Source organism: Notamacropus eugenii, chromosome 2 (genome assembly GCF_028372415.1).
Source record: "Notamacropus eugenii isolate mMacEug1 chromosome 2, mMacEug1.pri_v2, whole genome shotgun sequence".
Taxonomy (NCBI): domain Eukaryota; kingdom Metazoa; phylum Chordata; class Mammalia; order Diprotodontia; family Macropodidae; genus Notamacropus; species Notamacropus eugenii.
In genome coordinates, this window is record NC_092873.1 from 352,398,971 (window position 1) to 352,421,245 (window position 22,275).

The 22,275-nt window shown below is 49.4% G+C and overlaps 3 protein-coding genes and 2 long non-coding RNA genes across 7 annotated transcripts in view; 3 read left to right on the top strand and 2 right to left on the bottom strand.

Annotated features, from left to right (window-relative positions):
- Window positions 1–1,148: 1,148 nt before the first annotated feature.
- HOXB9 (homeobox B9) lies at window positions 1,149–7,057 on the top strand. Its single transcript, XM_072646152.1, has 2 exons — window positions 1,149–1,755; window positions 4,875–7,057. The coding sequence occupies exons 1-2, from the start codon at window positions 1,245–1,247 to the stop codon at window positions 5,108–5,110; spliced, it is 747 nt and encodes a 248-aa protein (XP_072502253.1). The 5' UTR covers window positions 1,149–1,244; the 3' UTR covers window positions 5,111–7,057.
- Window positions 7,058–14,016: 6,959 nt separating this feature from the next.
- Window positions 14,017–15,598, bottom strand: LOC140528380 (uncharacterized). Its single transcript, XR_011975161.1, has 2 exons — window positions 15,508–15,598; window positions 14,017–14,676 (listed from the first exon to the last, which is right to left on the bottom strand). It is a non-coding gene; the product is annotated as an uncharacterized lncRNA (long non-coding RNA).
- HOXB8 (homeobox B8) lies at window positions 14,247–16,711 on the top strand. 2 transcript variants are annotated; one of them, XM_072646163.1, is made up of 2 exons: window positions 14,247–14,670; window positions 15,473–16,711. In XM_072646163.1, the coding sequence occupies exons 1-2, from the start codon at window positions 14,247–14,249 to the stop codon at window positions 15,778–15,780; spliced, it is 732 nt and encodes a 243-aa protein (XP_072502264.1). In that variant the 3' UTR covers window positions 15,781–16,711. The 2 variants fall into 2 exon arrangements, with proteins under 2 accessions (XP_072502264.1, XP_072502265.1); XM_072646164.1 differs by having other exon boundaries at window positions 15,476–16,711.
- Window positions 14,560–21,588, top strand: HOXB7 (homeobox B7). The gene is given in 4 exon segments (XM_072646168.1): window positions 14,560–14,670; window positions 17,448–18,689; window positions 21,240–21,355; window positions 21,357–21,588. Coding segments are annotated over 3 exon segments (654 nt in total). The 5' UTR covers window positions 14,560–14,670; window positions 17,448–18,289; the 3' UTR covers window positions 21,495–21,588.
- LOC140528379 (uncharacterized) overlaps window positions 21,529–22,275 on the bottom strand; it is a 19,457-nt gene continuing 18,710 nt past the window's right edge. For both annotated transcript variants that reach the window (XR_011975159.1, XR_011975160.1), the window contains exon 3: window positions 21,529–22,116. This is a non-coding gene — a long non-coding RNA (uncharacterized lncRNA). The remainder of the gene's footprint in view (window positions 22,117–22,275) is intronic.

Genomic DNA, 22,275 nt, shown 5'->3' on the forward strand with positions numbered 1-22,275 from the left:
AACTGGAGTGACTCTTAAAGTACTGATCAATAACTCTTCACATGAGGGGATTGGATTGGATCAACTTTGTGGGCTGGGGGCACAGAGAGGTACAAATCACAGGGAAGTTATCCCTGCATTCCCTTCCAGCACCCACCCGCCGCCTCTCTAGGGAAAAATCAGAGGTACCTCGGGTTAAGTTTTAATTAAACTCTTTGCCCGGCGTAAGTTTCCCGTTCCGTTTACTCCCTTTCGCTGTATTTTACCAATCCTTTAAACTATGGATAGGCTGTGATTTCAAGGAGGGGGGTGGGTGGGACGGGGGCTGGGTTGCTAAACTGGTCCCCCCTTCTCTTCCATTGTTCTTGTTTGTTTTGGGGGGTTTCCTCCATTATTAGGGAGACAAGGGAGGCCCAGCGCTTAGGGCTATCAATCCCGCTCGGTCCCAAATAAGCGCAGTAAAAATTTTAAAAGTCAGGCCGCTTATTTCTCCTCAAACCCCTTACTTTGGGTCTGTTTCTCTCTGTCTATCTCCTCTTTCATTAGCTCACCCAGTTTCTCACCTTAAACGAGTCGGCTTTTAAACAAGAACAAATTCATATTTGAGTAGCTTGGGAAAGGGAAAGGAGACCTTTACAGGGGTGGGAGAGTGACGGGTGGGAGTGTGAAGGAGCGGAAACTATCTATTTTTTAATTATTCCTTAGAATCTCTCAGGCTGCTCTCCAGACTGGGCCCTTTCCCTTTGCGACCCGCCAGGGGAGAGTGCTGAGCAGTCAGAGTCCCTTCGATGAAGCACACAGCTCTTTCCGTCCGCTCCCCCACCCCCGCCCATGTTGAGAGTTAACCCCCCTTCCTCCAAACGGGGGGGACCCCGGGCGGCCGGCGGCTTGGGCTGAGGTTACGTGGTCGCTGGAGCCCTGACGTGTTGCCACATTGCATAAAACAATTCATCCTTGATATGGAATGCAGCGCGGATGACAGCGGGAGCGCAGCCCCCTCGCTCGATTGATTTACGTCGAAGCTGACGCTTTATCAGGCAGTCGGAAAAACTTTGACCAATCATTTTGCAAGAAGCTCCGAGCCCGGCTGCTCAACTGTACTTTGTTGGCTGAGAAGTTGAGCAGGGGGTGGGGGTGGGAGGGTGGGGGGTTGGGGGGTCGCGTCCAAACCCTCAGACCTGTCCTGTAGCCACCTCTCCCGATATAGGGCGCCTCCGCGCTAGTGCTTCCCTTCCCTGTAAACGCTCCCTGTATAATGTCTGAGAATGTCCATTTCTGGGACGCTTAGCAGTTATTATGTTGACTCGATCATAAGTCACGAGAGTGAAGACGCGCCTCCAGCCAAGTTTCCTTCCGGCCAATACACGAGTCCTCGCCAAGCCGGCCACGCGGAGCATCTCGAATTCCCCTCCTGTAGTTTCCAGCCCAAAGCTCCGGTCTTCAGCGCCTCGTGGACGCCTCTGAGCCCTCACTCGTCGGGGAGCCTCCCTTCCGTCTACCACCCGTATATCCAACACCAGAGCGTCCCGCCTTCGGAGAGCAGGTATCTCCGCACCTGGTTGGAGCCGGTGCCCAGGAGTGAGGGGGGGCCCGGGCAGCCCCTAGTGAAAGCCGAACCTCTGCTGGGGGGCTCAGGGGAGCTCCTTAAGCAGGGCACCCCGGAGTACAATTTAGAAACTTCTTCCGGAAGGGAAGCTATCCTATCTAATCAAAGACCCGGCTACGGAGACAATAAACTTTGCGAAGGAAGCGAAGACAAAGAGAGGCCTGATCAAAGTAAGTTATAAAAAGTGAGGAAATGCCAAGGCAACTAGAGAGCTAAGGGTGGGAGGGAAGAGGTGGGGAGATGGGAGGGAGGTAATAAACCCCGGACAATGTAAAGTTACTGCGGTGTCAGGCTGAGAGTAAGAAGGAAGGAGGGCGGGATACTCGGAAGTGGGGCAGGCCAACTACCCCAGGAGGCGGGAAAAGGGGTAGATGTGGCAGTCCCCTTAAAATTCTAGAGGGAGCTTTGTCCAGGCAATAAAGACAAGCTGGACCAGTTTCCCGAGTTCTCTTTCTCTCCCGTGCTCGAAGACAGGGAGCTGCTGGATGGATTGGAGCGAAGTTGGAGGGAAGAGGGCCACTGAATTGACAAGGAGAGAGTCAGGGATCAGGGGGAGCAAAACAGGGCGTAAGCGGAACCTGGGAAACTTAGAAGAGAACCCTAGTCCCGAGCCTTAACCTGCTAAATTCCCTCTGACTGTGAAAGTGTGTGAATGGGAAGAGGTTTGGGGACAGCTAGAGTGCTCGCGCTTCTTAGATTAAATTCACTGTCGGTGAAATGAATATTTTTGAGCCACGCGCAAACAGTAAAAACAAACAAACAGCAAAGAGAGGAAGGACTGGAGGGAGGGAGGGGGCGCCTCATTAGGGTTTTATTTGAGATGCAACAGCTTGGTGAATTGTTCAAACTGGATCACGCGCCGCTTCCGTCCCCTGTTTGGGGGAGGAAGGGAGGGAAAGATGAAGGAAAGGGACAAAAACAACCACGTAGTAATAGTACTCAAGACTTCCGCCCTCGCCTCGTCCCAGCCTTTCCAGCTCCGCCTCCCCAGCTCCCCCTCCGGGTCGGGAGTTTAATGTGGGCACGGGCTCGGCAAGCATGGAAGGACCAGAAGTTAGAAAGGAAGCCTTGCGCCTTCTCAGTATTTTTTTCCTTGGTCTCTCTGAGCTCTAGGCAGTCCCACTTCGTCTGTGCTTTCTTCTCAGCTGAGGATGATTCATCTTAGCCAACCCCAAACTTCTCCCTCAGGGGTGCCCCCGCCCAGTAGCCTCTGTGGACTGTATCTTTACTTCTTAGTTGGAACGCTTTGACACCTCAGAGATCTGCTCTGAACTTCCCTGGACATTTTTCCTGGTACATAGGTCGAACTCCCAAAGTTTTATTGGAGAGCTGATGGAGTTGACTGGATGTAACGGGGCTAAAGAGGAGCTTAACTTTTCTGGATGGAACTTGTTCTGCACAGCTCTCCCTTCCCCTCCTCCCTCAAACCTTTCAAGAACGCCCCTTTCCAGATTCTCCAGTCTTTCAGAAGTAGCAAGTTCCCTGGTATTGTCTGTCCCCGTTTTTTGAGATAGAGTAGGAGAAGTAAAGTAGGGGGTACTTGGGCAAAAAACCATGCCTCTAAACAATAAACAAAGCCGAGACGAGACGTGACAAGGTTCTCTCTCTCTCTCTCTCTCTCTCTCTCTCTCTCTCTCTCTCTCTCTCTCTCTCTCTCTCTCTCTCTCCTCCTCCTCCTCCTCCTCCTCTCTCCCTCTCCCTCTCCGTCTCCCTCTCCCTCTCTCCCTCTCCGCTTCCATTGGGGCCGAATTTACAGTCCTGGATCCCCTCTGTCTGATTCCCCATGGTTTTTCTACCCTGAGTAGAGTAGTCTGGAGAGGGCTGGCAATAAGGGTGGGGGCGCAGGAGGTAGCTCATCAGGGTTGGAGCTGGGGTCAGCTGTTCGGGAAAAGACGACTCCCCTCTCTACTCTCTACTGAACAAATGTGCCCCTCGAACTGGGCCGACCAAAAGGGAAAGAGTTTGTATTTTAGGAGGACACCCCAAAGCCTCACACTCGGCCTTGAAATCCCTTTAAAGCGAGGGAGCAACTTCACCAGCATCAATTATTAACAGCTTTCTTCCTCTTTAATATTTAATGTTGCTCCATGTCCCAACCCAGTCAATCACATTAAGGAAATAGCGCAGCAAATTGGTGAGACACGGTACTTATAGCGTCAGATTAACCGGATTATTTTAAAATATTCAGGGCATTCCATTTTGGGAGAGGAAATCAACCCAGGATGGCTGTTGTTCGCCATTGGTTCAGCATTTATTTCAAGAATTTGAAAAGAATCATAGGGAGAAGGACTCAGAAAAGAGCGTTGTCTCTTAGTTTTTATTTGTTTCTTCTCCCCCCCCCCCTTCTGCCCCCTTTCCCCACCTTTGCTCACTGCATGGGTATTGGGCAAAGTAGATGTGTATGTGTGTGTGTGGGGGGGGGGGGAGACTTGAGATCAGGACTCTTGCTCCCCGCCCCACCTCCCTCAATTTCCCTGCATATTATCTCTGAACCTTGACTTAACCAAACTCCAAGGCCTAGAGAGGCCAAGGTGAGAATATTGCAATCATAAGTTATTTCAGAGCCACTGGCAAAGTCGTGTGGGTTGGAGTAGACAAATGGTTGCAATTGGAATCTGTGTGCCTATGCATTCGTGTGCCTGTGGGCTTGTGTGTTTGAGTGTTCATGTGTGTTTTGACATGAACACACAAGTCCTGTGAGGATTGGCAGGGGCTTAGGGCAATTTCCAAAAGGAAGGAAAGTTGGTATTGGAGAGAACTCAGCTGTTTTTGACCCCAAACTTCTGTCCCTTGACAAGAATATCCTCCCTATTTTTTTTCTCATTCTGCTCTGTGCTTTTACAATATTGTAATTCTGAGCAATGTAGAAGAGGGCTTTTAGCCTTATCTAGTTTAGAAAAGAGCTTTGGTCTGTTGGAAAGTGTTAGAAATTTGACTGGGGGACAGAGACGAGAGCTTGGTCCCAGTCGGGAAAAACTGAACCAGGCAAATGTTATAAAGCACTCTATAATCGTGTATTGTCATTATTTATTATCATTAATTTCTTAGCAGTTCCTTGTAGGTGAATTCCCAGGTGATGACTTGGGGTGTATGTGGGGAGAGGACACATGAACGAACTGGGTATTTATTGTCCCCTTGAAATACTGAGGCCCAAAATGCATGTGGAGTACTGACAGGAGGGGTCAGGCCAGGGGGCATATACTGAAACTATGAAGGTTGGGGAATCGATTCTCTTCCTGGCCATCTTTTCTTTTCCTCTCTTTTGATTCTATCGCTCCTTCTCTTTCAGCCAACCCCTCTGCCAACTGGTTGCATGCCCGCTCCTCCAGGAAAAAGCGATGCCCTTACACCAAATACCAGACGCTGGAATTAGAGAAGGAGTTTCTATTCAATATGTACCTCACCAGGGACCGTAGACACGAGGTGGCCAGACTCCTCAACTTGAGTGAGAGACAAGTCAAAATCTGGTTTCAGAACCGGCGGATGAAAATGAAGAAAATGAATAAGGAACAAGGCAAAGAATAGAGAGCTCGACACTCCCCATCCTCTTCCCATGCCCTCACCCCCTCACTTCCATCTAATCTTATTTATAAGCGATGGTTCCAACACGATGCTCCCAGGGTTTAATCATGTAAGCGGGGAGAGGACATCTCTCACTCTATCGCAGACTTTTTTCTGCTCCCAAAGTCTGGTTTCGCACTTCTCCTCCTCCTTCTCCTTTGGGCTCTCCAGCTTCCTAGCTGAAGATGCTTCGTCGAACTCCAGGATGGAGCAGTAGAAGTGGGGATAGGGGCGGGTAGTAGGTTTAGAAAGTAGATGTAACCAGCTCAGATCCTTTTACAGATGGGAAAATCTGTCTCAAATCAGTCTGGTCGCCTCCCTCTCCGTCCCTGTAGTGGGTTAGAACACCAATTTTGCTGGCCACCCAGAAACCCGCCCTTGGAGACCCTTCAACAAGTAAGCCCGATAGATACCTGTATAATACACGGGTCAACACGGCATGAAGCACCGACCACACATTAGAACTGAGGGCTGTTCATATACAAACGCACACTGTTCATACACAAAATACACACTCCTGCGTATACACCTGTACATACCTGAACAAGTTTCCCTCAGATTAAACAAACGTAGGCATAGGGACATACAATTATACTTAAGCCTCGCAGGATCTCCCTCCAGGATACAACCCCAAAAGGGTCTGGTGCTTTCTGGCCCCCGCCCCAGATATATACATGGAGTTGTTCTTAGAATCTTAGAGAAGACTCATTCATTCCCTCCATACTTGTTCGCTGAAGATCCACTCGTTTATTCGAGCAAACACATACACCTAACCTACCAGAAAACGTCGCCCAGAGCTAGAAGCTGGGATGGGGTTGCTCAGGGGAAGAGCAAAGTGGGTTTTGTCCGAATTCACTGTCTCCAGGTCCCCTACTGGGACTCTGTTCTCCCTGACAGACTCCTGATACCTTTATGCTAAAGACAGGCCAATTACCCGCTGCTTTCCTTCTGTCTTTTTCTTCCCCCATATCTCCATTTTTGTTTTTGTTCTGTGTTGCGAAATGCAAGACCCTGCCCTGCAGCCTTCCCAGCTCGGAGCACTTCCCCCAGGCCCGGAACCTTGGAATAGTCCAGTCTCAGCCTGGACAAACCGTCTAATTAATACCTTGGAGAGTAAACCCAGCTCCCTCCATTCACTTCACCCGGCGTTCTATTCACCGAGGCAAGGCCGGGAGACTCCTATTTGTAATTTATTGTGAATCGATTCCCTCCTCGCTCTCTTCCAAGAGGAGCTGTGAATGACAAAACTGAGTTCTGACTTCAGTAAGGACCAGCGGAGGTCTTCTCTTTTTCCTTCACACTGCTTTGTTTCTGGTCCAACATGTCCGCAAAAAGCCAGTGGAATCCGTAGACTCCCGAAGTTTCCTCTCGGAAGGGAATGATCGGTCCCGCTGTTTTCCATCTCGCCCTGGAAAAAGAATCCCGAGACTCTCGGCGCCGCGCAGAAGATCTGGACTCAGTCCCGGACGTGGGACCACTGTTGTACCGGGGCGCCTTCCCTCGGGCCTAGTCCCGGGTGGAAAGAACGAATGGAAGTCTTCGGAGAAACAAACTGACGCGCTTTCTTTCCGTCCCTCCTCCGTCCCTCCCGTGTCCACATTCCCCAAACCAGGTTTTGAAGGAACCAACTCTCCTTGTCCCCCAGTTGCTCGGAGGGGAAACTCGCTTAGAACTTTTTGCTATGTCGGTGGGTGTTGTAATGTTGTGTCAGTGTTTGTGCTTTTTTGGGAGGTAACCATGCCTCCTAATTTCGGTTGCCACTTATTTTGGGGAGGGGGGAGGGGAAGGAGAAGGGAAGGGAGGGGTGTGAGCGCAGAGCTCAGATTGTTCGTTTTGAAAGAAAAAAACAGAGGGAAAAGCCCCTAAAATATATATCTCTCTCTCTCAAAATAAATCTCTCTTTTGCGTGCATCTCTTGTCTCTCCTCTCACCCACCTAAGCCGTTGCCTAGTTCCAGGGAAGGCTGATTGAGGGGAAAAAATTATCAGATTTCTGTGAAGTGGAACCCCATTAACCTTACATAAGGAGAGAAGGGGAGCTACCCTCCACTTCCTGCTCCACTGTTTCCACTCCCAGAAATCGTAGGCTCTATGTTTGCTCTAAGGGACCGAGCTTCTAAATTCGGAAGCCCGAGCCCCAATCCGGTGAAGGGAAGAAAGGAGAGGAAATAGAAGAAATGGTCCTCGGGTTCCGGGAGCGCTGATTTCTCCCTCTCAGGTTCTCCACTCCCACCCACATCCCGAGCAGGAGGGATCCCTGCTACTTCCCTCCCTTTTAAACCGTTTTATTGAGACTAAAACAACGGCGTTCTTCCGGTTTCCTTCTTGTCTTGAACAAATTATGCTCACCCTAGAGAATGTCACCTTTAGGTAGTCATAGGTAAATAAACGCGAAGTAAATACTTAAGGCCCTGTAATGTTACTTCTCTTCCAACGTAGAAACCCCTACCCATTTTCAAGAATCAGCTTTCTTTAACTAGTTTGCTGTAAGCGGGAATTCCTAGAGTCGGGAGGAAAGGCCTGTTTCTTCCAGGTTTCCCCAGGAAGAGAACCTATCTGTTCAGAATGTCCATGGAATTGTTCCAGTGCCCATCTCCAGTCCTCTCGGGAAAAAAAAAAGTGAAGTCCCTACCCGGCTAAGAGTATCCCATTTGGATTCATTTGGAAAAGTTCTCTCCTCCCTCTTTCTTTTATATCTCCCTTCTTCACTTAGCCTGGCTAACCTTTGCAGGGCATGAAATTTGGGGTGCTTTATAACGATGACTTCCTTAGGGATTTTATTTTCCTTTACCTTGCAGGCAGAGGTTAGGGGGTATACTCTTAGAAAATATGAGAGACTCTGCTGGAGACATGAAGGGTCTGGGATGTTTTTCTTTCCAGGATCCCTTTTGACAATTCTGGGTTTGGATTCTTGAGGCTCTGTGTCCCCTCTCTCTGCTGGACTTGGATCGCCTTTCAACCTTGGAGCAAGCCCCACCTCCATTCCTTCTAGGTAGAAATTTATAATTATTTTGGTGTGGTCCCACAGCCTGACTTGGTCTGACTTGGGTGTACCAGTGAGTCTTGCATCTCTGACCTTAGTCCTAGCTGCTTCTCGACCTGCTGATGCCAGGGGGCCCCTTCTTACTCACTAGGGGTTGTAAGAGGAGGGAGATAACTCATGAATGAGTAGTCCAGACAATTAAATGGAGGCCCATTCCCCTCAAATTGAGGAAAAATAAATGAGAATGAGAACTATTAAGGGAAGGAAATCTGGAAGTTTGTGTTAAGGGATTTCCTTTACGCCCTGTGGATGTCCTAAGTAATAGAAAATACAGGTTTTTATTATATATCGTAGAAAATATATTACATGCATAGAAATTGGCCCCGGTCCTGCTGATGCGGCTCTGTGGTCGGCAGATAGCGCTGAGCTCTTCTGCACTGAAGCCCAGTGAGGAGAGCGGACATCAGCAGGAAACAGAACTAGGGAACCAGAGAAAGGGACTTCTCTGCAGAGGCGCCGGGGTCCCACGGATGGCTACTTTGAAGGGGAAAACAAAGAGGGGAGAGATGACTTGTGAAGGGAAGGAGATTGGGAAGTCACTTGTCACCGAAGAGAGGGAAAAATACAGGGAGAGAGAGAGGGACGCAAAGAGACCCCGAGAGCGAATTCAATGCAGTGTGCGCTGCAGTAAAAGAATATGACCGCTATAAAACTTTATAGCGTAGAAATTTCTGAAGGTTAAGAAACTAAATAGCAGCAAAGCAAACAGTGAGCGGAAACTTTCGGGTTCTCCCAAATTAGCGCTGAGGCTGGGGCTGGGGCGGGAGGTGGGGGAGGGGCAGGGGCTACATCTGTGGATACCTCGAAGTTTCTCTCTCTCTCTCACACACACACACACACACACACACACACACACACACGGGGCAGCGTAGGGTGTAGAGTGAGAAGAGGGGGAAGGGGAAAGGGGTAATAAGGGAAAAAAGAAAGAGGGGAGGAGGGAAGGGGACTGTTGTCACAGACGCTTTAGACACAGCATTCCGGACTCATCTCTTTGTTCTCCTACCCGCCCCCGCCCCCCCCCCCCCCACTTAGCAATAGCAAGCTGCTAGAATCGAGAGTCGTAAACCGAGCTTTACACGCGCGCGCACACACACAGACGCACACGCGCGCGCATACACACACACACGGACACACACACGAAGTTAAGGCGAGACGTCTGGGTGGGGCAGGCTCTGATCTATTTACAGCCCCTCTCCCCTCTCGTCCTCTCAGTCCCTTCTTCCCTATAGAAAGCCCAATTGTTTAGTCTTAGGATTCGAAGCAATTGTGTGGCTTTTCAAAAGCGTTCATTCCACACAGCACCCCCGCTCCCCCCAACCCCTGTATGTTCTATAAACATTGCAGCGTTGGATGCTTCCAGGCAGAAGGGGCGAGGGACAGAATGAGGAGAAAACAGTTTATGTCTTCTTTTATTCTGTCCCCCCTCCTTTTTTTTTTTTTGCCTATCCGCAAAACCTCATGAACCGTTTCCTGATTTCAACGCTTTCTCTTCCTCTCGCATTCAGTCTCCCTTTGCTAATAATGAAAGGTTGTGGGTGTTTGGTTTTTTTTTTTTTCCGCTGCAACCAGGTTGGTTGGACTGGGCCCTGGGTCGGACTTTGTCAAGAATCGACCGCTAGATGGCGCCCTTGCTCCATGCTAAAATCCCCGGAGCGCGGGCTCTAGGGCACCGGGACTTTAAACATCACCTTTAAGTTGCCCCAGAAGCTAGTAAATTCAACATTTACCGAAAGTCATGGATAATTTGAACAAAATAAAAATGTCGGGTTAATTATAGTTATTTCCCAATTTTGTGTGTGTATATATGTAACATATATACACATACATATAAAGTATATAAATATATGTCCCCAGATTTCCTAGGCAATAAGGAATTAGAATCCCACTAAAAGGAGAAATCTATCCCTGTTCCCCAAGTGGAACGCTTGGTAACGGTTCAACAGATATGTTAAAATGGACACTAAACTATTTAATGTGTCCAGATAAACATGAGGCAGTAGGTATCGGATTTTTTTAGTAATATTGTATACATACATACATACATACATACATCTATATCTATATTTATATATTTCAATGATCCCTAGATATAGAGGAGGGAAAGGAGGAAAGTCCAAAGGTGTTAGGGATAAGGTATCTTCAGCGTAAAGTTTGACTTTTAGGGTCATCACAGTAGGGACTTGGCCCCTACTGCAGGAGAGGCAGGCTGGGGAGGAAACAGATCAAGCAATAATCCTTTCCTGAGGATCGGAGCAAAGGCGTTTGTGGGATACCCTCTGGAACTTTGCTCTTCTTGCAATAACGGAGTTAAAGGAATGGGTCTCTGAAGTACAAGGGATTTGAAATGTTTGTCTGCCTATTTACGTCGTCTGTCTGGTCACCTTACCTACTTTATTTATATAGATATTCTAAGGTTCCTGGGGCCTCCAGACGGCTCTCCTCCCTGAAACTGAGAGGTAATTCAGACTTTTCCAGTTCGGATTTCCACGACGGCAATACTGACGCCTGAAAATGCCCTTTTCCATGTGGGGTTTTTGTTTTTCTTAAAGATCTTTATGGCTGGGTCTGTCCGGTTCCATCAAGCGGAGATGATGGGCTACCTAGCTACTCGGATCTTGGGGGCACTTGAGAGGGATGGAGGAGAGCAAGCTGTTGCCTTTTTGCTACTTTGAGGTCAGAAATTTTGATTTGGAGAGATCTGGGTTAGGGGATATCCTCTTGGGATCCTGTCCTCCTTGACTGCATGATCAGGCTTCCCAGGCGATTCTCCAATCCTTCCCCAATTCCGGGTCTGCCCTATCCTATCCCGAGAGAGGAAAGAGAGGGCCTTGACCCTACAGCACCGGTTAGCGCAGGAATTCCCGTGCTCCCTGCCGGAGGGAGAACATAGACTGCAAATTCAGTTTTCCCCTCAGCTTATACCTCCCTAATAAATCTAGCCTCCATTGGGTGTTTATAAATTCTCTTCTCTCATTTTTTCTTGTTTTCTCTTATAATAGAAACATTTTCTTTTCTTCGGGAATCTGGTACAGTAGTGGGATGATTTAGGAGGAGCCTTCCCCGCTCGTGGTGAGTTCCTGCCTTGCTGGTGAGTTCACTTCAAGCCTTAGCCATGAAAAGCTGCCGGACTTGATAAAAATGCTAACTTCGTACAACTGCTTCACCCTTGCCTCTTTTCCCCTAGTTTTTCTTGGCCGCCTTCTTTCTCCAAGCCCCTTTTGTCTCCTCTCCTTTTCTCTGCTACTTCTCAGCCTCTCCCCTTTTCTCTTGTCTCCCATTCTCCGGAATCCACTATTGAGTTTCTCCTGGAAATTCTGCCCCCGCTGAAGCGACAGGGGTGGAGGAGACCTTCAGAACGAGATTAGCTGCGGTTGAGGGTGGGAGGAGAGTAGCACTTCTTATTTTGAACTAAAGCGATAAGTCGGGGAAGGGAACGATGTTTGAAGGGCTCTGAAAGAGAGAGGCCTCAGCCCAGTTCGGAGACGTGTACAGGAAGATACTTGAGGTCAATTAAAACAAAAACGAAACGCTAATGTATTAGATACAAATTCATTTAATCTCCCCTTTTCCCTCTGCAAGGCAAACGATCTCAAGGCAGGGATGAACCCTCTAGTGCCCGACAGGGCCAGAGCACCCCATGGTAGTCAGGGAGAAGGCAGAGAAACGGGCACATTGAACTCTAATAGATCCTGGTCATTAGAACTACATTCAGGCCTCTCAGCAATTGCTCCTTGTAATGCCTTTCGCAAAGCCGGGTTTTCTGGGCTAAAGGCAAATAGAAGATTCGTCTAAACCTCTCTTCCCACTCCCTCCCATCCACACACCTTGCCTATCCTACCTCCAGGTCAGGAGGTGACAGTGGCCTACGGAGATCTGGCTAATTTCAGCCCCGCTCCTAAATAGACCATCCTTTCCCGATTACAGGCGGAACTCAAAGACGCCCCCAGTATTGGGCGAACGATGCTTAAGCTAGTAGCTGGTTTGATGCCAAAGCTGGTACCCCTAAACGTAGTTAGTCCTTTCCTCCCTTTTACAGGTTGCTTTTGATTGGGGAGGGCTTCATTTGGATTGGGGTAGGAATGTTATACGAAGTGTAATATAAACGAAACCAAAGGTGCGAGAGCGGGGCGGGGGCTGAAAACACTTCGGGTGATGAGCTGGAAGGTATGGGTGCTGGTCTTTGGTCCTTTTAGGGACTGGTGGCAGCCCGACTGTGCCATCTCAGACACCAAAAATACATTCCTAAAAGCGCTGACTGGGTCGGAGAGCCTTCTGGAATCTGTCCCCCCACACACCCTCCCTTTCCCCCAGCCCTCCCCCCGCTTATTTCCCCCACTCTGCTGAGATTGTGCAAAACTGCGGTGTCTGCAGTCGTGGGGCGAACTCTGCTCGATGCTCCAACGTCGGTAAAGTTTCTCCTTTCTTTCCCCACCTTTCCTCCTTCCTCTACTCTTCCCCAGCCCCTCCCATAGCCTCCCCCTCCCCGCCCAATCCTGAGTATCTCTTATTTAAAAAAAGAAAGAAAGAAAAAAGAAAAAGGGAGAAAAGCTCCGTACTGTGGGGGCGAACCCTCAGCGTTGTTGGGGGTGGGGGTGGGGAAGAGTAGTCTTGGGGTTGGAGGGGAGACCCCCAACTCCTGCAGCAGGAAGGGTGCAAATCCCCTGCCAAAGTTGCCGATCGTGTCGGAAAAGCCATAATCATTTTAATTTCGCCATTGACACCCCCAACATCTAGCAATAAGGCGGAGGGGGCCGATCGAACCCGCGATTTTATAGCTGTAGAGGAAGGAACTCGTAAAATGCTAACAGCTTTTATGCGCTGTGGTATAAACAACAACAACAGCCTCGGCTTTATGGCGTTTTATAGTTTGTTAAAGAGTTTACAGCCGTTTTTGGGGGCCCTATTACAAAGCCAATTCCCTCCATATGATAGTTAAACCTTTATCAATAATAAGGAAATTGATCATTAAAACCTTAAATATGACGACCTCGTTTGTTTTAAAATATGTTTAGGAGAAGGAGCTGTATGATTTGATAACTTGTATTAAAATACCAATTACATTTATAGGACCTTTTAAAACTCGGCGCAATTAAACCGTGTTCTTTTACAGTTTTCCAAAGCGACCCTGACATTTAGAAAGACTCCAACTGCCTCGTTAAAATCGCGAAATTAACAGCGGGCCCTGACGCCTCCCAGTTTTTTTTTTCCCTTTCCCTTTCCACGACTCCCCCACATCATTCTTTGGGGGTGGTCCTCGAAGGTATTTGATTTGTTGTGAGGCTAGATATATCTCATTAATGTAGGTAGTTAAACATATTTAATCCGTATTCTCTCTCTCTCTCTCTCTCTCTCTCTCTCTCTCTCTCTCTCTCTCTCTCTTTCCATCTTCTTTCCTCTTCCTCTCCTTAAGTATTTTTCCTCTCTCTCTCTCTCTCTCTCTCTCTCTCTCTCTCTCTCTCTCTCTCTCTCTCTCTCTCTCTCTCTCTCTCTCACTCTCCCTCCCTCCCTCCCTCCCTCTCGCTCTCGCCACCGCGCCGCGCTCGCTCGCTAGCTCAGTCCGGGAGGAGTACGGAGAAGCCAATAGGATGAGGGGTCTCTAATGGATGCAAATGATCATGAAAAGACAGTGCAAAATATGAAAGAACTCATTTGCAGGGAAGTAAATCACCGAAAACTGTTTATGAACTGCCGTCCCTTCTCCGAAATGTAAAGCGAGGAACTCTTTAAGTGGCGGTATATTTTTGTTTGGGGGGTGGGGGGGTGGGGGGGGAGGGAGGGTGAGTCTTCGCTACCATGCAAGCTTAGATTTTTTTTTGACGATTATCCTGTCCTTTTTATATTCCTGGAAATCACAACAAAGTGTTGCGGCTTCGAGATCTTCTTCGCCTTTTCTTTTTTTTTTTTTTCCTCTTCCTTTCCCTCTCCTTGCCTGGTGAGGGGCACTAGAGCCGGTGATTCGTGTTTTTTTTTCTCTCTCTCTCTCTCCCTCCCTTTCCCCCTCCCCACCCCCCTCCCCAATAACCCCCAACACCGACGCCGCCACCAAAAATTCAATAAAATGAGCTCTTATTTCGTCAACTCACTGTTCTCCAAATACAAAACTGGGGAGTCCCTGCGCCCCAACTATTATGACTGCGGGTTCGCCCAGGATCTGGGCGGAAGACCCACCGTGGTGTATGGACCCAGTACCGGAGGCAGCTTCCAGCATCCGACGCAAATTCAGGAATTCTATCACGGGGCGTCCTCGCTCTCCACGTCCCCGTACCAGCAGAACCCGTGCGCAGTGGCTTGTCATGGGGATCCGAGCAACTTCTACGGTTATGACCCGCTGCAGAGACAGACGCTCTTCGGGGCCCAGGACTCGGACCTGGTGCAGTATGCCGACTGCAAGCTCGCCGCCGCCAACGGCCTGGGGGAGGAAGCTGAGGGCTCGGAGCAGAGTCCTTCTCCCACGCAGCTCTTCCCCTGGATGCGACCGCAAGGTGAGGCTGCGGAAGAAGCATGGAGTGAGTCTGGGAGGGAGACGAGAAGGACCGGGTGGTAGACTGCCGAGGGCAGGGTAAACAGTCTGTGTAGGGGTACCGAGCCGGGAAGAGGGAGATTTTGTGAGCGTATGCGTGTGTTTTTACTGAAGAGGATAGCTAAAAGACATTTCCTGAATCCATAAACCCCCCAACCTTTCTACTGCTTTTCTTCTTCCATCTATTTTTGTAAACTGTTTTATGGGGCTTATGGAGACAGGGTGATGGGAGTGGGGCTGGGGATAGTGGTGGAAGACTCTCAACTTTTGCACTTGTAAATTGCTTTATAGTTTAATTACCCTGAAGAAACTTTTCTTCTCAGGGTAGAGGCTCTGGGGGCTTTTCAAGGTGGTCGATTACCCCCCCCCCTTTTTTTATTCTCTCCTCTCCACCTCCTTCTTCCCAAAGTTTATGGCGCATTTAAATGATTACAAACCCCATAACCCTTCCCGAAGAGGGCTCTGGGCAGTGTGTGTGGGGAGGCATCCCCCTTTTTCTCCCACTTCTTTTGACTCGGTTGTATCTGACCCCCCTGCTCTCACCCTATATGCATCTCCTACTCCCCTCTGCTGACCGTTGCCTCCACCCCCATCCCCCCTGCCCATCTCTTCCCACCCCTCGTCGAGTGTAAGATCCTCTGTCTTTATTGTACTCTTCTCCTAGCCTGTTTCACGTATCTTTCAACCTTCTCTTCCTCTCTCCCCCCTCCCACCCTCCATTCCCACCTCCCCTCCCCTCTCTCTCCGCTCTTTCCCCACTCCAGCAGCCGCCGGACGCAGGCGAGGCAGACAAACCTACAGTCGCTACCAGACACTGGAGCTGGAGAAGGAGTTTCTGTTTAATCCCTATCTGACTCGCAAGCGGCGGATCGAGGTGTCGCATGCCCTGGGACTGACAGAGAGACAAGTCAAAATCTGGTTCCAGAACCGGAGAATGAAGTGGAAAAAGGAGAACAACAAAGATAAGTTTCCCAGCAGCAAGTGCGAGCAGGAAGAGTTGGAAAAACAGAAAATGGAACGGGCCCAGGAGGCGGAGGAAGAGGGGGAAGGACAGAAGGCAGACAAAAAATAGGCTTTGCCGAGAGACTGCGAGGGACGGTGGATGGATTGGTCGTGCGACACCCCTTTCCTTTCTTTCCTTTCCCTTCCCTAGCGGCGCCAGGGAACCAACAAGCCCAACTCCACCACCCTGCTCCCCCTCCCTGCGCCTAGTCACCCCGCTCTGGCTGTAACCCAGGCTGTATGCATCACCTTTCCTGATCGACCTTTGATACAACCGAACTATATGCAAAGAGCAAGTTATTCTAAGCAGGTTAGCAGTGAGGCAGCTTTCTCCGCCTATACCCGTTGTTTCTAGTGATAGTGTATCGTACTAGCTTCTGTATACCATAACTGTGAGTTCTCTTTGAGTTTCTTCCTTTTCTCTGAACGGGGCCAAAAAAAATTATTAGAAAAAATAACACAAAGGCCTCCCCTCGCTTTCAATGCTAGAGTCCCTTCTGTAAAAATTGGCATTGTGCAATTATGATTTTTTCTTTTCGTGGTTCTTTGTATTGACTGAGGTATCTATTTCTGATAAGTCATCCCAACAACATGAAACTGCCTATTTATGCTGTAGTTATCTCTGTCTCTTTCTCTTCCCGTCTCTCCCCGTCTTCATTGCCTCGATCCTTCCTTCTCCCCCTCCTTCTCCCCCTCCTCTTTCCCCCATCCTCGCCTTCCTCTCGCTCGCTTTCTTTTTTTCTTCCTTTGGTTGACAATTTCGTCTTAAGTGTTTCTCAAAAGAGGTTACTTTAGTTAGCATGCGCCACAGTGGAACAATTGTTAAAGTGTTCTTAGGTTTACTGTGAAGAGAATGTATCCTGTATCCGTGAATTGCTTTATGGGGGGGAGGGGGGACTAATTATATATTTTGTTGTGCCTCTATACTTTGTTCTGTTGTCTGCGCCTGAAAAGGGCGGAAGAGTTACAATAAAGTTTACAAGCGAGAACCCGTGACAAGACGGGGGCTGCTCTGTATCATTCGCTCCAGGATGCCTCAGAGAGCTAGGGGGACCCAGGCAGGGGGCTTGGCCAGCGGCGCCCAGTCCCAGGAGCAGAATAGGCGGGGAAGTGGGGGAGGGTGAGAGAGAGGAACTGGAGGCAGGTGGTGGGAGCCCTGGGGCCTGGGGGGGATTTGGGGTGAGGGATCCATTCTGTTTGGAGAGCTGTGGGACCCTTGGGAAAGGGGGGTTGCGGTGTGAGCCAAGGGAATTCCTCTCTCTGTTTCCTCCTAGGCCCCCGGGTTAGCCCTCCTGCCCCTGAGAAGGAGGCTACTGTGGGACATTGGAGATTGTGTCTGTGGTGTCTTCCCCCCCCCCCCCCCTTTGTCTAAGTATTTGTCCTCTGCGTCTATGGGTCTGTATAGCCAGAGGGTCAGAAAGGTGGTGGAGAGGGAGGCCCCAGATTCACAGAGATATTTTCATTTTTTGAGGATCGAGTAAGACGGTCTTAGGGGGAAAGGGGCAAACGAGGGAAAATTTCTTCCCCTTCCGTTCCTTCTCAGGGAACAGGTACTTTCCTAAGGTTTGGAGATGTGTCCCCTGCGCTCAGGGCAGCAGCTGGCTGGCCTTTTCCCTTCAGCTCTAATGTTCCTGAGAAAGGAGCCTTCCTGCCTGCCTTGTGGAACAAGGGGATCAGTATGCTCAGGACCTCCCTCCTCACTTCCCTTCTCCACTTTTCTTCTCTCTTTTTTTAAAGCTACACGAAGACCAAGAACTGGTGCTCTAACGCAGCCCAACGCCTGTGGCCCGGAATACATAAATATAGCGTTGAATGGCATTAAAAAAGAGAGAGAGAAGTATTGGTTATCAATGGACTCATTTATCTGGAGGGGAGAGGGAAGAGGGGAGAAGGGGGCGCTCCAGGGACGGCCTTCTCTTCGGCCCCCCTCCCTCTCTCTCTCATGCTCCGGAGGGAGGAGAATCAGGACCAACACCCCCTCCCCCAAAGACAGAGAGAGTTTGCCGGGATCAATAAAGATCTAAGTTGCTTTTCGCGTCCATTCGTCTCTCTCTTCTTTCCATTATTCCTAGCCAGCGTCCGGGGCTGGAGGGGATAGAGCCCGGTGCCCGACGTTGGTGTGTGTTGCGCATGAGTGTGTTCGTGTGTGTGTGTGCGTGTGTGTGTGTGGTGGGGGGTGTCTGAGTCTCACCCCAGCCCAGCTGGTGCTCGTGCTTCCTTTTCTGGGGCTCTCGGGGGACTCCCACCTTGTCTCCAGAGCCGGTCGGCGGCCCCCGCTTGCCGCCTCCCAGGGTCCCCTCGGCCGGGCCCGGGTGCAGAGGGCTTGGGCCCCTCCATTCATTATTGATCATATTTTATAAACCCAACGCCACCACAATTTTTTCCACATTACCGGGAGCCGTGGGGAGGCTAACCGGCCATTGGAGGAGGCACCGTCACGTGGGCGAGAGTCACGTGGCCCACCGAGGAAAAAGGGGGTCCTTTTTGGTGTAAATCTGGACTCTAATTCCGTAATATATCAAGGAATCTCGTAAAACCGACACTAAAACGTCCCTGCCTACAAATCATCCGGCCAAATTATGAGTTCATTGTATTATGCGAATGCTTTATTTTCTAAATATCCAGCCGCAAGTTCGGTTTTCCCTCCCGGAGTCTTCCCCGAACAAACTTCTTGCGCTTTCGCACCCAACGCCCAGCGCCCGGGCTATGGAGCGGGCTCGGGCGCCTCCTTCGCTGCCTCCATGCCGGGCTTGTACCCCAACGGGGGGGGGATGGCAGGGCAGAGCGCGGCCGGCGTCTACACGGCCGGTTACGGGCTGGAGGCGGGTTCCTTCAACATGCACTGCGCGCCCTTTGAGCAAAATCTCTCCGTGATGTGTCCCGGCGACTCTGCCAAGGCAGGCGGCGGCAAGGACCAGAGGGAGTCCGACTTGGCCGCGGAAAGTAATTTCCGGATCTACCCGTGGATGCGGAGCACAGGTAATCCTCTAATTCGAGGAATCAGAATGAAAGAAGAAAAAAAAATAACCACCCAATCCCACCCCTCCCTGGACCCCCACCAGCCTTCTTTTCCTCTCCCTTTTCTCCCCCTCCCCCACCGAGAGGTTGTCTTCTTACACCTCCATCCACCCCCCTCAGCGCCCTCCTTTTCCTGTTATCTACTGAAGATTGGGCTGCTTTTCTGCGACTGCAGAATAGGTCTTTCCTGAGGGTTCCTCAAACCTCGCTCCTGGCCTGAACCTCCAATTCGAATATATCTCCTGTACCATACAGGGCCTTTTGCGCTTTCCGAAAGGACCACTTCTCTCTCTCCACGGCTCCCGAGTCCCTCAGCTCACCACCGCCACCCCCCATTCCCTCCATCCCCCCCCCCTCCCCCCCCCATCCCTGCCTTTTAGCTTTAAATATTAATCAGCTGCGCCAGGACTGGCTCGGGGAGGCAGTTTGTCTGGGTGAGAAAGGCTGGGGTTTGTAGGAATAATAGCCATTAGGCTCCCCCCTCCCCTCGGCAGTATCAGTCTCCCACCCACCCCCATTTCCCTGTTGGTGATTTCATCTCTCTGGGTGTGTCACTCACCCCCTATCTTAAAAGGGTCGGGGGAGGGGAGGGGAAAGGGGAATGGCAGCTCAGAGAAAGCCCCCTCTCTCCATCTTCCCAGCCAACCCTTCTCACCCATTATTCTAATTTGGGTGGGCGTCAGGGTAATTAGAGGTGGGTTTTTAAACCGTGATGAAAGAGGTTAAGGGAGCCCAGGATGAGGAGGAACAGGGAAAGGGGGCTCATGTCCGCTTGTGGACCAACCAGTTTGAGAGGAAGAGGGAAAATGAGAAACATGAGGAGGGGCCACCCGCCATAAATTTGGGTAGAGGGAGCATTAGAAGCCTCCCAGAATCAGCGTCATTCTTGATGTCTCAGGTGTATTCCTGCCCTGTCTCATTTATACCCCCTGGGAGGTGCTGTCAATTACAGCGAAGAAATAAACGGCAAACAAGTTTTCCACTTTGGTTAAAGGAAAGTAACCTGACAGCATATAGAGCCTAAAGTCAATGAACAAAACTGATCCCCAGGAGAATTACCAAGAACCGACCGAGTGGAGAGGCTAGCCCCAGGGGGCTGAGGGGAACTCATTCATTCCTGGAAAGCTCAGTTCTTGGAGGGTCTTGCTCAGCCTTTCCTTGCCCCCAAGTACTCAGAAGAGGTCAGTGTTGGAAACTTCATTGGCTTTCTTTATTCAGGGAGAGAATTTGGGCTCTTGGCTGTCTCTTGTTTTTGAGAGGTTACCAGGGGACTGGCCTAAGAGTGTATTGGAGAAAGAGTGTGGGGAAGCATAGAGATCTGACCCTGGGCACTTTGAGAGCACTGTTCCCTGCTTGGTCAAACCTGCAATTCCTAGATAATTATTGGTGGTCAAATTCCCCATTACCTGCTCTATAATTCATCTGTGTTTACAGTTGATTTATCAAAGCCCAAATTTTTCTGCTCGTAAACATTTCAGCTGGCTTTTATCTGACTTTAAATTAGGGCCCCTTGGCCCCCTCCACTACCCCCTGCATCCTTTGCCTGGTCCAGAGACCTCCCTTAACCCAGCTCCAACTACACCTCCCTCAAAGGGGACTGGAGTCTTGAGGGTGAGTGGGTATGTGTAAGGGGGGGGGGAAGAAACTCTGCCTGGACTGGTAAAATCTCCCCTATTTTATCCACTCACCTTCCAAGAAGAATACAATTACTGTTCTAGGCTGCTCTCCCTCTCACTTCCTCCTTCCCCAGACTCAGCTCACAACAGTGATTTCTTTGGAGTGCTCCACTGGGAGAGCTGGCATGTGAGGAGGGTGAGAGGCCTGGTAAAACCTTTCTCTTAAATAGCTACTGGAAAATAATCATAATAAACCCAATGCAAACCAACTCCAGGCCTCCATCTGTCATTCTTTCCTATTGAACTTAGCTTTCATCTCTCTTCCGAATAAATTGCAGGGCTGAGGAGCAGGCCTGGGAAACTTTGGGCTCCTTTTGTCTATTTTCCTCAAGGAGAAAGAAAGAACTATTTTGGATCCCTGGACACTCCAATTCTGGGAATCCTTTCTCTGGTCTTTTAGCTTTCTCCAGATTGCAGGAAAAGCATTAACCTTTGAGACCCAGAGAGAGGGGAGACTGATCTGGGAAAGAACCCCTATTACCAAGTTGTGGGGGACTCTTCATAAAAAGAGGGATGTGTGCAAAATGAATCAGTTTCCCTGGGACAAATTAGACCTTCCCAGGCTCTTCCTGCAAGAATAATTCACTGATTATCTGAATAAAATGGGAGTCTTTGTTGCCTCATTCATAGTCTGTAGAAACGTGTTTGTACCTTTGGTAATACAGGGAAGTTTGCGGAAATTAACTGGAGTTTTCAGAAAGTGGGTTTGAGTGCCAAAGGTTAAAAAGGTCTTAATTCTGCTCCATTATGAAATGCAGGAAGTTTGTGATGGAGTGGCACCTGAACAGTTTCGGTAACTGATGCCTTTTCTTTGCCTCAATTTACTTCTTCTTAGGGACAGACCGTAAACGAGGCCGACAGACATATACCCGCTATCAGACTCTGGAGCTGGAGAAGGAGTTCCACTACAATCGTTACCTAACCCGGAGGAGACGCATAGAGATCGCGCACAGCCCTGTGCCTGACCGAGAGACAGATCAAAATCTGGTTCCAGAACCGACGGATGAAATGGAAAAAGGAGAACAAGACCACCTGCCCCAGCTCCAACAATCAGGACAAACCAGAGGCTGAGGAAGATGAGGAGGAGTGAGAGAAAGAGAGAGAGAGAGGAGAGAGAGAGAGAGAGAGAGAGAGAGAGAGAGAGAGAGAGAGAGAGAGAGAGAGAGAGAGTCCATTCCGTAAAATGAACCAGGAAAAATGAATGAAGAAAGAAAAAAGACTATTTAAAAGGGAGATTGTGAGAGAGTGTGTGAAAGAGAGAGGTCAACCTTCATGGTTTCTTAACACTGAAAAAAAATACTAACCTATATTAAAGTCGATTTGGGGTTTGTTTTGTACATTAGGAGAATAATATCTACCTACCTGTTATGTAGCTTTTCGGAATATACTGTTTGTTTTCTATTGTGGGTCTATTGTGAGGTCTTTGTAAAACTTCCTGTTTGTATTCACCCTTTAACGGAATCTTTGTGAACTCTGGGTCTGGCATAATAATTGTGGTTCTCCAACCTGCCACCTCCTACTCCCAGTCTTGCCCTTCCCGGAACCCGTCCATTCCTTTCAGAGTTGAGAGCTCTGGAAGAGCTGTTTTAAAGAGAGACTTCGTGTTATGCTTAGGAAACGGAAGAAAAGCAGTTTCTTACCTGTGTCTTTTACCTCACTTCTTCCGCCCCTTTACCCCTCTCCGTGCTTGTTCGTGACAGTGCCGTGATCGTCTGTAAATTTTACATGTTTGAAACATATTAAAATATAATAAAAATAAAACGAAATGAAATAAAAGCAAAACAAGGGGCCATTTTCATGCGTCTCTTTACACATTTTGGCGAGGACCTTGCAAAATGATCTGGGTAGACTCGGCCCTTCTCAGCCTCAAT